Genomic DNA, 15,378 nt, shown 5'->3' with positions numbered 1-15,378 from the left:
TAAATAACACCTGAACACAATGCTAGAAAGGTGGTAGGGTCCACCACATAACAGTATGAAACCGTTTTCCTTTAAGGTCAGTTTGTTTATTCAGTGAAACCGTTTAGCAATAAAGTCAAAGATTGATTTAAATTCACAGAACTACATACTGCACTGTTAATACAGAACATTGGACTCAAACTTTGATTGAATCATGCAAGTGAAATGTCTGCAATAAGGCAGCACATGAAACTGAGCCCTGGACAGACTAGAGTCAGCAAATACTTTCCAAAAAACAGATCTTCAGAAATCAAGACATGACAGAATGCAAGGTTGATTTGTTTTTATTTGACAAGTCATTACGATATCAGTCGAAAGCAGTCTTCAAAGCATCTTCAGTGTTTTAGTGCCTGAAACAGATAATACAGCTTTTGAAAACAAAGCAATTTCAGAGTTTGAGAACATATCCTGCCTTTTGCTGCTCTGGAGCCAACAGGTCCATATCAAATGTTTTCATAAGCGTAAGGGGTTTACCAGTTTACTCACTGAAAGTCAAACTTGTAAATGAAAATGTGCAAGTTATCACATCTTACCATGGGGCCTGGTAGCGCGGCTGCTGGGGTGCCTGCTTCACTGGGTAGCGCGGCTGCTGGGGCGCCTGCTTCACTGGGTAGCGCGGCTGGAAGCGGAACTGCTGGGGGGCCTGCAGCCGTGGCAGCTTGAAGAAAGGCTTGGGTCGGTAGACCTGCTGCTTGGGCACCTGGGGCAGCTTGGCAGGGTAGCTAGGCTGCTGGGGCAGCTTCTGTTGGGGCTGCTTGGCTGGGTAGCTAGGCTGCTGGGGCAGCTTCTGTTGGGGCTGCTTGGCTGGGTAGCTAGGCTGCTGGGGCAGCTTCTGTTGGGGCTGCTTGGCTGGGTAGCTAGGCAGCCTCCATGGGAAGCTAGGTTGTTGGGGCTGCTTGGGCACCTGGGGTAGCTGCTGCTGGGGCAACTTGGCAGGGTAGCTAGGCTGCTGGGGCAACTTGGCAGGGTAGCTAGGCTGCTGGGGCACCTGGAGTAGCTGCTGCTGGGGCTGCTTGGCAGGGTAGCTAGGCTGCTGCGCTGGGTAGCTAGGCAGCCTCAATGGGAAGCTAGGCTGTTGGGGCTGCTTGGGCACCTGGGGTAGCTGCTGCTTGGCAGGGTAGCTAGGCAGCCTCAATGGGTAGCTAGGCTGCTGGGGCACCTGCTGGGGCTGCTTGGCAGGGTAGCTAGGTTGCTGGGGCACCTGCTGGGGCTGCTTGGCAGGGTAGCTAGGCTGCTGGGGCACCTGGGGTAGCGGCTGCTGGGGCTGCTTGGCAGGGTAGCTAGGCTGCTGCACTGGGTAGCTAGGCAGCCTCAATGGGTAGCTAGGCTGCTGGGGCACCTGGGGTAGTTGCTGGGGCTGCTTGGCAGGGTAGCTAGGCTGCTGGGGCACCTGGGGTAGTGGCTGCTTGGCAGGGTAGCTAGGCTGCTGGGGCTGCTTGGCAGGGTAGCTAGGCTGCTGCACTGGGTAGCTAGGCAGCCTCAATGGGTAGCTAGGCTGCTGGGGCACCTGGGGTAGGGGCTGCTTGGCAGGGTAGCTAGGCTGCTGGGGCTGCTTGGCAGGGTAGCTAGGCTGCTGCACTGGGTAGCTAGGCAGCCTCAATGGGTAGCTAGGCTGCTGGGGCACCTGCTGCTGGGGCTGCTTGGCAGGGTAGCTAGGCTGCTGGGGCACCTGGGGTAGTGGCTGCTTGGCAGGGTAGCTAGGCTGCTGCGCAGGGTAGCTAGGCTGCTGGGGCACCTGGGGTAGTGGCTGCTTGGCAGGGTAGCTAGGCTGCTGCGCAGGGTAGGTAGGCTGCTGGGGCAGCTGCTGCTGGGGCACCTGGGGTAGTGGCTGCTTGGCAGGGTAGCTAGGCTGCTGCGCAGGGTAGCTAGGCTGCTGGGGCACCTGGGGTAGCTGCTGCTGGGCTGGGTAGCTAGGCAGCCTCAATGGGTAGCTTGACTGCTGGGGCTGCTGTGCAGGGTAGCTAGGCAGCCTTAATGGGTAGCTAGGCTGCTGTGGCAGCTGCTGCTGGGGCTGCTTGGCAGGGTAGCTAGGCTGCTGGGGCACCTGGGGTAGTGGCTGCTTGGCAGGGTAGCTAGGCTGCTGGGGCTGCTGCGCAGGGTAGCTAGGCTGCTGGGGCACCTGGGGTAGCTGCTGCTGGGGCTGCTGGGGTGGGTAGCTAGGCAGCCTCAATGGGTAGCTTGACTGCTGGGGCTGCTTGGCAGGGTAGCTAGGCTGCTTGGGCACCTGGGGTAGCAGCTGCTTGGCAGGGTAGCTAGGCTGCTGGGGCTGCTGTGCAGGGTAGCTAGGCAGCCTTAATGGGTAGCTAGGCTGCTGGGGCAGCTGCTGCTGGGGCTGCTTGGCAGGGTAGCTAGGCTGCTGGGGCACCTGGGGCAGCTGCTGCTGGGGCTGCTTGGCAGGGTAGCTAGGCTGCTGGGGCACCTGGGGCAGCGGCTGCTTGGCAGGGTAGCTAGGCTGCTGGGGCACCTGGGGCAGCGGCTGCTGGGGCTGCTTGGCAGGGTAGCTAGGCTGCTGGGGCAACTGCTGCGGCTGCTGCTGGGCAGGGTAGCTAGGCTGCTGGGGCAACTGCTGCGGCTGCTGCTGGGCAGGGTAGCTAGGCTGCTGGGGCAACTGCTGCGGCTGCTGCTGTTGGGGCTGCTGGGCAGGGTAGCTAGGCTGCTGGGGCACCTGTGGTGGCTGCTGTTGGGGCTGCTGGGCAGGGTAGCTAGGCTGCTGGGGCACCTGTGGTGGCTGCTGTTGGGGCTGCTGGGCAGGGTAGCTAGGCTGCTGGGGCAACTGCTGCGGCTGCTGCTGGGCAGGGTAGCTAGGCTGCTGGGGCAACTGCTGCGGCTGCTGCTGGGCAGGGTAGCTAGGCTGCTGGGGCAACTGCTGCGGCTGCTGCTGGGCAGGGTAGCTAGGCACCTGGGGCACCTGGGGTAGCTGCTGCTGCTGGGCAGGGTAGCTAGGCACCTGGGGCTGTTGAGGTTGAGGCTGCTTTGGTGGGTCGCTAGGCTGCTGCAGCATTTGCAGAGGCTGGAGCACCAGAGGCTGCTCAGGCACCTGTGGAACCTGCTGCTGGGGCTGTTGGGGTATCTGTGGCTCCTGGTAACTAGGCACTTGAGGCTGATGGGGTCTATTAGAGTCTGGCACCTGTATGGGGTTAAGGGACACTGAATGAACGCTGCATTTCTGGCAATGATTAGCAGTTTGGATCTTGCATTTCAGCTTCAGGCTGGTAACGGGGATTAAGTGTTGTAGCCACTTGCCTCATTTGCACTTGAGGTTGAACCACCACCAAGTGGTCCAGTGCTCCACGGCACGTCATTCTGTCCATACTTATCAGCAGATCCACCACTGTAAGCTGTTGAGCAAATACTTTTAGTCTATGCATACAACCAATTAAGTAATTTGACAACTTGACTAAACTTACCATTTGCTTGTAGTCTTCCAACAGCTAGTAATGATAACAGCAACAATCTAGACAGACAAAGTTAGAACATACTAATGATGAATTGAACAAACAAAACAATCAAATATTTTCTTTTAAAAAAATAACTTACCTTGAGAGAAACCCCATGGCTCCAGCCACAGTTGCAGGCCAATGATGAAGCAGCAAACTCAGTCACTTCTGTCAGCTCCTACCAAACCACACAACTGAACTAGTTTGAAATCAGTGACCCTGAGGCAACACTGGAGCTCTTTATAGGCTGTCCCCTCTTACTTTGCTGATTAAATGGACACAGGTGTGAGTGGCTGAAGGCAGGTGGGGCTAATTATCATTAAGACGCTGGTTTAGAGGCTTTTAGAGGTGTTTTAGTTTTTTAATTTGGGAATCTAATGACAGGCAAAAAGATTGTTTTAATTCGTTAGGTTTGTCCTCTTCACAGTCCAACACCTCAACCAAGTGAATATTTTGTAAAAGTAGGAACATGATTATGTTTCTTAAAAATACATGAATCCTTTAAATGATCTTCCGAAATGAAAATACTTTCATAATTTTATGATTGCCTGAACATATAAAATAGGGTGATAAAGTTTTTGTCCGCATTTCTATTTGTTTTTACAACTTTATTCAAACATTTCTGAATATACATGTTATACAATGAATAGCAGAAGTATGTTCCAGACAGTTTTTAGATCACAGCGTGCAGAACTTCACAGTATAAACACGTAAATAAAACAGAGACGATGTCAACAAATTGAAGCAACAAGGAAGTTTAAACAAAGTATAACATTTTATGCAACATATATTATATTTTATAATAAACATTTTCTTTCCTACAAATGGCAGATTTTTTAGTTTTATATCAAATGTATTTAAAGTTTGTATTTTTTTTTTGTCATCTTTCAAACCACTTCATTGTGTGGAGCTAAAAATAATAACTAAATTATTTACATTTAATTTCTACTTGAGTATACTTTGGTTTTATTAGCCTACAACTGTCAAAAGAACTACATTTCCCGTCAGCAATCACATTACGCAATTAAAACTCCACTTCCTCCAACAGCATTTCAAAATAAGAGCATTTCGCCTGTTGCTCGTCATCGCCGGTACGCGATCCACCACGCACCCTGAACCCCGGCTTTTATTTTGAAATCAAGGTCATTCCTCCGTGTTTCGTCGATCCCTGGCGGAGCGGCTGATCGTCCGGGACCGGGGGCAGCGCAGTCCCGTATGAACCGGTAGGCATTCGGCAGGTACCAGTCCCGCCGCGATGAGGCTCCGTCTGGCCGGGGCCGTGCTGCTGTCGGCGGCCGCCTACTACGTGTACTTGCCGCTACCGAGCGGCGTGAGCGAGCCGTGGAAGCTGATGCTGCTGGACGCGCTGTTCCGGAGCTTCATACAGGCGGTGAGAGCCGAGGGATGCGCCCACAGGAGGGCAGAGGACAGGTTGATGCGTGGGGTCAGAGAGAAAGACAGTGAGAGGGAGTCAGAGCACAGCATCAGTTTGTAAAGCAGAGGGTTGACAGGATGCGACACTGCGAGAACAATCAGCTAAAACAGGACAGATCGGAGGTAACATGGTGATAATGTCAGCACCGTGTAGGAAGAGACGTGCAGGACAGCATGACGTGATGGAGAGAAGAGGTGTTTAAGATGAGAGTTCACAATGTGTAACACAGTGACAGAGAACAGAGAAACAGACTCAGGTAGAGAAGAGTGAAACACCTGAGGATGAGAGAAAAACAGCAGTTTGATCAAATAATGATACAAAAGTAAATAAAACAATAGGAGGGGAGAAGAGATGAGAGCACAGCAGCATGATGGTGTACAGAGGTGTGGACAATATCTACAATGTGCAGTAATGTAAACTGTATGTTTTTCTATCGATTATATAGCATATTGTTTATTTATGTTGCTTTTTTATTGATGCTAACAACAACCACAACAATAACAACAATAGGGACAACAACAATACCAACAATGACAACACCAATAACAATACCAGCAATTAAACAACAACAATAACATCAACAATAACAACGGTGACAACAATACCGATACTGATACCGACAATTATAACAACAACAGCAACGACATCCTTAACAATAACAACAAAAACAACAACAAGAACTACAACAATAACAATAACAGCAATAATAACAACGATGACAACAATAACATCAACAACGAGGATGGCAAAAACAATAACAACAATAAGTACGACAACAACAACAACAATAATAACATTAATAATAATAAAAATGTCTTTATATTAAACACCGTTAGTAAATTGTACATTTACAGTGTGGATGTTGTGATATGGCGATATTTATGATAACGGTGACATAAAGAGTTAAATTGATTGGTAAAGTGTTAAAATACACACATGATAATCCAGGAAAATTAAGTCTTGTGTATCTTTTGTTTGTGAGTTTATTGTTTAACAGTTATTGTGTCAGACTCTGTATTTTGAGGGTTATTCATTTGACAAAAAGAGAGAAAACACAGTAAACACAGTAAAAAAATTTTTTTTTTAAAGTATTATATGTTTAAAGATTTTAAAATATCAACCCTTTAAAAAAACAGGTTGGATTGCCTGATTGTAGATATTTTGTTGAGATCCTGTGACCTTTGACCTGAGCTGCTGAACGTGCTGTGACCTGTTTAATGCATGTGGCATCGGCCTCGTTCACACGTGACGGAGCTGTAACTCCTATATAACATGTAGGTTTAACCTGAGCTGCTCTTAAGCTCTCAGGGGCCGGTCACACACCAGCTCTGTAGAGTTCACAGCAGTGAAACGAGTTTTTAACGACACTCAGTGAGCGGGACAGGTTTCCACACCCAGCTCATTGTTTCCCTCCTGCAGCACTTTTTACACCTTATTCCACTGGTTTATTAACCAACACAGTGGCAGGCAGAGGCTTTACTAATAAATGGAGTAATAATAGTGTTTATATTTTCTGCTACTTCATACTTCTACTCCGCTGCATCTCAGAGGCAAATATTTTAACAATTACTCCACTTTTTACTATTTATTTGGTAGATTCAGGTTAATAGTACCACAATTAAACACATTATGATGTGATATTATAGATTAAGATAAAACTTAATTGATTCCTGAGGAGACATGCAGCTAGCAGTATGGACAGGGAGTGTTAGCGCTGTCCAAGGAGATTTCACTGTGATGGGCCAGGCTAGCTGGTTAGCATGCAACAATACATAGAAGTCTTAACATCAAAAACTGTCATTTCTTCACATTCTGTTGATAATTTTATTTAATTTTGATACTTAAACTTTGGTGCTTTTAGTTAAAGGAGCGATATGTAAGAGTTGACCACGTGTCGAGTTAATGCTCCAATCCAGTAGGGGGCAGCAGAGTAACCGCTAACTGCTGCTAACTGCTGCTAACTGTAGTTTAAAGTTTTGATTTCAGTGTCTTTTTCATCCACACAGCTGCAGGAGTCACATCCGTCTCCTCTCAGTAAAGAAAAGCTCCTTTAAAGTCGTAACTGACGTGTGTTTGTGTCTCCAGAGCGACGTGGCTCACGCGCTGGGCGTCTGCCATCGGGTCCACCTGTTGAACCAGGTGGTGTCCTGGGTGGAGGTGATCGAGGCTCGCTCCTGCGCCGCCGTGCACGTGACTGACTCCGCGCTGGGCGGCGTGCCCACCCGGGTCTTCCAGCCCAAAGAGGGGAAGCAGCTGAAAAGGGGAGTCCTGTATTTCCACGGTGGAGGATGGGCTCTGGGCAGCGGACGTGAGTGTTGATCCTGAAAGAAAAACGAGGAGTTTTTCCACAATCGTAGACACATTTTACTCTTCAAAGGAGAAAACAACAGTCAGAACTCATCACTTTGATATATGATACTTGCTTTATGTTTACATGACATCACAATCACTTACCTGCGTCACAGGGATGCGATCGTACGACCGGCTCTGTCGGAAAATGGCGGAGGACCTGGACGCTGTCATCATGTCTGTCGAGTAAGTTCAGTCACACTACGAGTTAATGAATTCAGAAGAAAGAAATGTTGGATTGAAGCTTCTAGTTGTTGGTATTTTAACGATTCTTTCCACTGATCTGAAAGAAATGTCTTTTTCACTGCTGTTCCTGTGACAACGCTCCAACATTCATGTTACATAACAACTCCATCTTCCTATGATGTCCTGTTGCTATAGTTACCGTCTGGCTCCGGAGGCGGTCTTCCCGGATCAGTACCACGATGCGTTAGCGGCGTCGCGGGCTTTCCTGTCCTCTCAGGTGTTAGAGCGCTACAGCATCGACCCACGCAGGGTGTGTGTGTCTGGAGACAGCGCCGGGGGAAACCTGGCTGCTGCTGTGGCACAGGAGGTAGAAACACACACACACACACACACACACACACACCTCACTTGCTGCTGTTAGTCTCTTGAGTTGTTCGTATAGAAAATCCAGTGATATCCAGATGAAAACAAATATTGTGTTCATTAAAGTCACGTTCAGCCTTGTTTTAATCAGCCAGATGTTACAATGTCTGTCTCACAGCAGCTGGGTCAGAAACTGTCCCGAGAATGACAATAATTTGGGTTTCAGTGAGGTGTTTTGGTGAAACCTGTCACCTGACACCCTGACAACAGCGCAGTTACAGGTTAAACACTCAATCACTGAAGTAAAGAATGTTTTAAAGGCACCTTGTGTTGAATTTTAAACATTTTGTACTGTGACTAAGAGGAGAAACAAGTTGTCTTTAAACATACGTAGTCGCCAGAACAATTTCAAAGACGCTGTGATCACAAGTGGCTTTAAAGATATTGAAAATATAAAGAGGGAAGTCTGGTGTTTATAACCTGGACCCGACGTGTATGTTTACATATTTTGTGTCAAAGTACGTCCACTTAAATGTATTTTTTTGTCACTGACAGGCTTTATTATTTTTATTCTAGTGTCGGACAACATTATGGAGAGGAACCCTACAAAGAAAGAAGCTTTTGTTGAAAAATAAAACCTTTTTTTAAAAAAACAGAAATTGCCGCTATGGCTTTCGCCAAATCCACCAGACTCCATTTACAAAACCACTAATTTAACATAGTAAAACACAGATGTTCAAACTCAACGGAAACAAAATAAATCCCACCAAAATCATCTTGGTTTGTATTTCCAACAATCAGTGACTCTGAGTTTACACTTGAGATGTGTAAATATTGGGAGAGGAGCGCGACATTAGAGAAGCAGCAGGAGGTAAACAATATTTTCTCTTCCAACATCGTGAATTATGGGTTTATTTCGACCAAACCAGAGTTGGTGATTGTTTGAACAGTGAAAAGACTAACCAAGATGATTTTGCTGAGATTTATTTAGTTTCTGTAAAGTTTGAATAAAGTCCTACGATTACAAAATTACTGGTTTTGTAAATGGAGTCTGGTGGATTTGACCAGAATCAAATTTGGTTAAATCAAACATTTTACTCAATAACAAATAGGTCTTTCTCCTTTCTATAATGTTGTCAGACACTTAACATCAGCAGCCTTCGTGGATGTGACTTTGACACTGCAGCATGTGTGGCGTCCTCAGATATCAGCTGATGTAAATCCTGACTGTGTCCACAGCTCAGCTCAGACGACACTCTGACAGTGAAGTTCAAGGCCCAGGCGTTGATCTACCCGGTGCTGCAGGCGCTCGACTTTTACACCCCGTCCTACCAGCAGAACCAGGCCGTGCCCATCCTCTACAGGCCCATCATGGCTCGTTTCTGGCTGCAGTACCTCGGCGCCGACTCCTCTCTGGAGCCCCTACTGCTCGCTAACAACCACAGCTCCCTGGACCAGCCGGCCATCAGCGCCAGTGCACGCTCCAAGCTGGACTGGACCGCTTTGCTTCAACCGAAACGCAGGAAGCACTTCAGGCCGGTTGTCAAAGAAACGGGATCGCCGGGGGTGATGGGCGAGGTACCGGAGCTGATGGACGTGAGGGCGGCACCTCTGCTGGCGGAGCAGGGGGTTCTGGGTAGGACGCCTAAAGCATACGTGATGACCTGCGAGTTTGACGTGCTGAGGGACGACGGGTTGATGTACGTGAGACGCCTGCAGGACGCCGGCGTCACGGTGACCAGCGATCACTACGAGGACGGTTTCCACGGCTGCATGGTGTTCGCGTTCCTGCCGATGATGTCGAGTGTCGGACAGAGGAGCATGAACAGCTACATCCACTGGCTGGACCAGAATCTGTAGACAACCACGATCCGTGAGGTGGCACCAAAGATGTCCTGGAGCAGAAAGTCTTCCTTGTTGGCTCTGATATTCTGCCGCCATCGCTCATGTCCTTAATGTCGTCTTGTGGACGTGTGGGGATCATTTTCTGAGGATGTGTGGAAGCATCAACGCAGTGTAGATGTTAGGGCAGAAACATGGTCCATGCAAGCGCGGATGTGACGCAGACGCTCGAAGACGAGATTGATTTACAAATACAGACACCACGTTTGTTTACTCCCGTTCGTTACCTCCTCCTGTGAGTACGAGCACACGTCGAGTATGTTCGCTGACAAGCACTGGAGACCAAGTTTGCGTCGGCGTCGTCCGTTGCGTGGACCATGTCTCTGCCCTTAACGTCTGCAGATCGAGAGTCAAACGGGCCACAACGCGTCCTCGCTGAACCCCCGAAAACCAAAACGTTTCCAACCAAATGAAACCAAAGAACGTGACGCTTTCACACTTACGTCAAAGGCCATAAATCCGTTGACAGAATACTCGAGGCTCAACGAAAGTTTATTTCAGGGCTGATGAGGTGTTTGCTCGACATGTCTCTGTACGACATAAACCTAAAACACTGGAGACAACATGTTAAACATACAAGTAATACTGATACGAAAACCACAAGATGCTCTCCAAGAAACACGATCGCTAATAATCAAAATACAAAAGTGATTTTAATTTAGACTTTAATCCTAAATAGGCAGTTGTAAGAAATGTTTCCACGAGGAAGCTCGAGCTCAAACTCTCGCCAAGTTTCAACAAACTGCACGAGACGGGAGATTATTTAACACCGGCCAACAAATCTGACTTTAAAACTCTCAGCCGCCATTTTGTAACGGCGTTTATTTGGAATATCATAAACAAGTCGGTCATTTTATTTAAAACATCCATTTTACAAAAGCCTGCGTGAAACTTTGAGCTCAAGACTTTGTCGTTTATCCTCGGATATTTTATGAATCACTCTGATCCCGAGTCCTCGAAGAAAACAACTTTCGAGGAAATATCCGGGGAAGTAAAGTTAGATTGAAACCAGTTTGCTTCTTTGAAAAAAGGCTCGAGTATTTTCCTGCAAAGAAAAAACAGTACAAAGTGTCAGTGAGGAGAATGTGCTGCCTGACGAGCTCCTAATCTGAGGTACAAAGTCACTCTTCAAGTCCAGCTTTTATTCTTTTATGATGCACTGAGACACTGAAACAGCCTGCTGACACACACCAAACAGGCCAGTCAAGGTTACAGTGTGTGTGTGTGTGTGTGAGTGTGTGTGTGTGTGTGTGTGTGTGTGTGTGGTAAAACTATGCCAGAGTTCACATCTGTGTATACTCACTGGATTGTGCAATATTGTATGTTTGAAAGTATCCGTCACCCTCCGTAACTCTCTGATGACCACTGGACTGCGGGGCCCTTTGCAATGATGATGATGATGATGATGATGATGATGATAGCTGTGAAACGTATGCGAGAATTACTGTATCACCTTCGAGAGACCGGATCCCAAACGGACTATCATGTTTCCCTCCCCCCACCGCTGTCGGCCCAAAACTAATATAACGGGCCGGCGACAGCGAGCGTCGGACTGACTCGGCTTTGGCTCTCGGCCCAAAACGCAGCGAGCCAAGAGCGGAGCAGAAACACTGAGTGTGGTCATTACTGAAAAAAACAACATGCTGCCTATCAGGAGGTTTTCTTCTTCTCTTAAAGGGAAATGACTCCGGACAGTTTATTCCCTCACATGTGGAGCGACGCAAACTCCACACGCACACGTTTTGTACTCTTTCTAGTAAAAAGTGACGGCCATGTTTGATAATGCTTGTAGAGGAAGAGAAGTCATTTATAAATAAGAAATGCGGATTTTAAGATTAAAGAAGGCGACTTTGGACTGTCGAGAAAGACTTTTGAATGTTTTTAATTTTTAATTTAAAGGAACAGTTCAACTAAAAATGAAAATTCAGTCGTTATCTCCACCTGATTACACCTGATTTATGACGAAATTGTTGAAAAACGTCCTGGATCCGTCCTTTTAATCCGGATCAGCACCAAAAGTTAATCAGGTCTATTCTGGGCTGAGACTCATGCTCCATCCAAGTTTCATGGGAATCTTTCAAGTAGTTTCTGTGTAATCCTGCTGACAAACCAACCAAAATACGGACAGGGGCAAAAACGTAACCTCGGTGGCGGAGGACAAAACAAAGTCCTCTTAATCTGAGACCACAACAAGACGGAGACATTCATCTCGAGTACCACAACACTAATCTCAGGGCTTCGGCAGACTTGGATTACAGCAGACGAGCTGCATGGAGCCATTTGATGTTTATTTTTGTTGTTTTTTTACATTTTACAACAAGTCTCCAACTACTTCAGTTGTTTAGCAGAATGCTGCAACTCTGTTTTGCTGTGAAGCTCCAGAAATGTTTTGTGGACTACGAGACTTCACCTGACTTTCCATCAGCACGGAGGGAGGAGATGATGACTCCATTAATCCGCTCAGAAAAAAGACGTTCCTTACATGTGCAGAACTTGCCTGAGAAAAATCACGTTTTTAAGTTTTCTTCAGTATCAGAGTAATCCAGCGATAGTCGTCTGCACATCCATGAGTGCACCGCAATCAGGAAGTGCTAACAGCTAATTCGGCAAAGTTTAAATTGAGTTTTGGAGTATTTTTTTTTTTCTTTGCTTGTTTTTTCAGTTTTAAAACAAGTCCCCAGCTACTTCAGTTGTTTCGGAGAATGCTGCGACGCTGTTTTACTGTGAAGCTCCAGAAATGTTTTGTGGACTATGAAACTTCCCCTGACTTTCCATCAGCATGGAGGGAGGAGATGATGACTGAGTTTACATTCGGGGTGAACTGCTCCTTTAAGTAGTTTCATATTGTATAAATAAGGTTTTAATATAAGTTGGGTGGAGTTTTATTGGAGATAAAACTGGAGCAAACCTGTCGCATACAGGTTCGCTCCAGTTTGCCGCGCTAATAAAATCCATAAATTAGCTGTTTTATCGTGTGACAACACTCGCGGTACGTCAGGAGCAGGATCACTTTTTATTGTTTTAATATTGTGCTGTATTTTATTATCATGTGGAGGGTTTTCATTCTGCAAAGGGGATTTTTCTGTTGGTGTTTCACTGTGATTATGAACACAACGAGGGACGACAGGCGACGGAGAGGTCGAGCTCTGGGGGCCACGATGGAGATCCTCAGCGTGTTTATTTAATCGTAATAAACTATATCTGTAAAAAAAAAAAATGAAAGTATCTCATCTGCTTTTTAGTGCTACAGCATGAATCTGAATCCATGAAACATCAAATGATTCAGAGAGATAAAACCTTAAAAATCTTATGTGTTAATGATATAATATGTGTAAGATGCTGATGTGAGTCTTTGTAATGCCGGCGCTCACACGTTTCTCTGTCAGGAAATAAACTGAAGATAAAAAACTGTGAAAAACTGATTATCAGGTCGTCGTTTATTAACTCTTTCATTGACTCAGTAGTTATTACAGATGTTAGAAGTTGTGTAATCCCTTCAAACAGTTTATTATGTTGTTAATAGCCTGTATATTACTAATAGCAGGTAACAAAAATACAGTCGGTCACAATAATGACGTATTAAAAGAATACAAACTACATTAAACTACATTTTGGAGGCAAATCTTTCGTACTTTCACTCCACTACATTTATTTGATAACTTTAGTTACTAGTTACTTTGCAGATTACATGCTGCATCAGAGCCAAAAAACCCCACATTTTTAAAGTAATTTATTTTATCGTCTATCGAGTAAAACAAGCAAAAAACACACTGATAATAAGAAAAATACTGAATATCTGGTCGACCCACAGTAAACATTATATTCACACGTTTATGTGATTTACTTGTACTTTTGATACTTGGGTACATTTAATATCAGAGACTTTTACTGGAGTACCGTTCGTATGGGTGACCTTCACGTTAACTTTTAACTTGATAATGACCATAATTACAAATATTACAGGTCTAGTAATTCCATTTAAAAGCAGTCATTAGTCATAAAATCAATAATAATAATTGATAAAATTATAGTTTATTGAGTCAGTATTTATAATTATTAGTTATATCAATTTACTTGATTAAAGTAGGTTATTTGTTTTAAGTTATATTAGTGATGTTTTCATTACGTTATCCCTTTAACACTTTAGTTATTAATGAAGTTGTAGTTTAAAAGATGATTTGAACTATTAATAATGACAAATGTAGCAGTTCCATATTTAAAAAAATGTATTATTTATTTAATTTATGTCCATATTTATTATTTTTGGTACGATTATTAGTTATTCAGTCATGTTTAAGTTATTAATTATGAGTATTAGTTACCATGAGGATCAAATATATTATATTTTTAATTAAAACACTGTTATTACACGTAAATCCTAGTTAGAAAGTTTAGTATAAAAGTTTATTAACTTAATTGTTACAAACACTTCAAGTGAAGCTAATCTATTTAAAAACATATATTATTGAGTTTATGTCACTATAATAATCAATTATCTTATCAATTAATAGTTATTTGACTGGCTTAGTAGATTATCAGTTATGATTACCATTATAGGTATCCTTTAACAAATAAAGGTATTAAATAAACTTTAATACAACAAACTAATTAAAAATGTATTAGAACTAATTGATATTTATCGTATATTATGTCTATTTATAATTATTAGTTATCAGATTATAGTTTAGTGGGTTATTAACTATGATAATTAGTTACAAAGGGATCGAGTTAATTTAAATTTAAATCAAAAACACCTTTAAAAAGTCATTATTTATAATTATTAGCAATCATAGATGTTAAAAATAATGATAATGATTAGGTACTCAGTGCGTAGTATTCACATTGGTGTTAAAACACACATTAACTCTTTAAATATAAACAGTTATAGATTATAAAGTGTTTAGTTTAATTTCAGAATAAAAGCCTGACACAGGAGATGGCGCCAAATCCTCCTCCTGGACGGCAGCAGCCTCCCGTCAGTAAATCAGCTGTTATAAATAAGTGTAAATACAATTCATCACTCGAGTCGTGAGGCTTTTATTCCTTTTGTTCTCAGTTTGCATGTCAGATTTACGAGAATCATAAAACTTCATGGATTTCCACTGATGGATTTACACCTCAGTGCGTTTTTAATCCCTGGATTTAGACGTTGCTTAAGATTTACAGCCGTGATCTGCCGTCCTGCGATATTGGAAAGTCGTAAAACCAGATCCACATTGACTCGATCTCTGCCAGACTTTCTCCATCTGCCGTCCTGGTGAAAAACTGGTTTTACTTTCAGCTCAGTGTCCTCACCTCTCCCCGGATGTCAAAGAAACCCACTTCTGTTTCTGTTTTGTCCTCACCCCGAGCTCCTTTTTTCTCGTCCTGCACACGAACGCTGGTCCTTCAAGTTAAAGCCTGCAGAGAAACAGAAACCGAATCCATCAGGTGATTTGCATGACAGAATGTAACATGCCTGTCCGGTCATGTGATCAGAGAGAGGTGAGCGGGAACATGCTTCTCCTGACGGACAGGTTTGTGTTTGTGTGCATCACCAGTCCTGCATCTGTAAGCGCCACAGGGCACGCTCACATCTTGATAAGTGTATGATCGTCCATCGGGACTTGATTACTCACAGACTGTGTGTGTGTGTGTGAGTGTGTGTGTGTGTGTGAGTGTGTGGGT

The 15,378-nt window shown here is 44.8% G+C and overlaps 3 protein-coding genes across 20 annotated transcripts in view; 1 reads left to right on the top strand and 2 right to left on the bottom strand.

Moving 5' to 3' along the window:
• Positions 1–307: 307 nt before the first annotated feature.
• On the bottom strand, positions 308–3,699 carry LOC311249537 (uncharacterized protein). 9 transcript variants are annotated; one of them, XM_084340633.1, is made up of 6 exons: positions 3,577–3,699; positions 3,447–3,493; positions 3,283–3,377; positions 1,199–3,166; positions 573–1,144; positions 308–389 (listed from the first exon to the last, which is right to left on the bottom strand). In XM_084340633.1, the coding sequence occupies exons 1-6, from the start codon at positions 3,591–3,593 to the stop codon at positions 383–385; spliced, it is 2,706 nt and encodes a 901-aa protein (XP_084196759.1). In that variant the 5' UTR covers positions 3,594–3,699; the 3' UTR covers positions 308–382. The 9 variants fall into 9 exon arrangements, with proteins under 9 accessions (XP_084196759.1, XP_084196762.1, XP_084196761.1 ...); XM_084340636.1 differs by having other exon boundaries at positions 573–997; XM_084340635.1 differs by having other exon boundaries at positions 1,241–3,166.
• Positions 3,700–4,371: 672 nt separating this feature from the next.
• On the top strand, positions 4,372–13,133 carry LOC311249342 (neutral cholesterol ester hydrolase 1-like). Its single transcript, XM_084340300.1, has 5 exons — positions 4,372–4,866; positions 6,997–7,219; positions 7,377–7,446; positions 7,642–7,813; positions 9,049–13,133. The coding sequence occupies exons 1-5, from the start codon at positions 4,732–4,734 to the stop codon at positions 9,667–9,669; spliced, it is 1,221 nt and encodes a 406-aa protein (XP_084196426.1). The 5' UTR covers positions 4,372–4,731; the 3' UTR covers positions 9,670–13,133.
• Positions 7,146–15,378, bottom strand: part of LOC311249340 (E3 ubiquitin-protein ligase MSL2-like) — an 83,847-nt gene continuing 75,614 nt past the window's right edge. For 7 of the 10 annotated variants that reach the window (XR_014621161.1, XR_014621163.1, XR_014621164.1 and 4 more), the window contains 5 exons: positions 15,007–15,111; positions 11,015–11,132; positions 7,646–7,799; positions 7,366–7,439; positions 7,146–7,232 (listed from right to left, as the gene is read on the bottom strand). The gene's annotated coding sequence lies outside the window, so the exon portion shown is untranslated. Of the gene's footprint in view, positions 7,233–7,365; positions 7,462–7,645; positions 7,800–11,014; positions 11,133–14,732; positions 14,966–15,006; positions 15,112–15,378 lie in introns of those variants that run through there. The other 3 variants (XR_014621160.1, XR_014621162.1, XR_014621168.1) reach the window with 3 other exon arrangements.

Source organism: Pagrus pagrus (assembly GCF_965226575.1).
Source record: "Pagrus pagrus genome assembly, chromosome: 20".
Taxonomy (NCBI): Eukaryota; Metazoa; Chordata; class Actinopteri; order Spariformes; family Sparidae; genus Pagrus; species Pagrus pagrus.
The sequence above is the reverse complement of the archived record's forward strand: the minus strand, read 5'-3'. Positions and strand labels throughout refer to the sequence as shown.

Excerpts from the sequence above, each read along its gene's own strand:
- LOC311249537 (XM_084340631.1), bottom strand. Across the intron at positions 3,378-3,446 it reads TGGAAGACTACAAGCAAATG|CTTACAGTGGTGGATCTGCT; the intron begins GTAAGTTTAGTC and ends TTTGCTCAACAG. Across the intron at positions 3,167-3,282 it reads CAACCTCAAGTGCAAATGAG|GTGCCAGACTCTAATAGACC; the intron begins GCAAGTGGCTAC and ends AACCCCATACAG.
- LOC311249342 (XM_084340300.1), top strand. The coding sequence starts at position 4,732 with ATGAGGCTCCGTCTGGCCGGGGCCGTGCTGCTGTCGGCGGCCGCCTAC. Across the intron at positions 7,220-7,376 it reads ATGGGCTCTGGGCAGCGGAC|GGATGCGATCGTACGACCGG; the intron begins GTGAGTGTTGAT and ends CCTGCGTCACAG. Across the intron at positions 7,814-9,048 it reads CTGCTGCTGTGGCACAGGAG|CTCAGCTCAGACGACACTCT; the intron begins GTAGAAACACAC and ends CTGTGTCCACAG.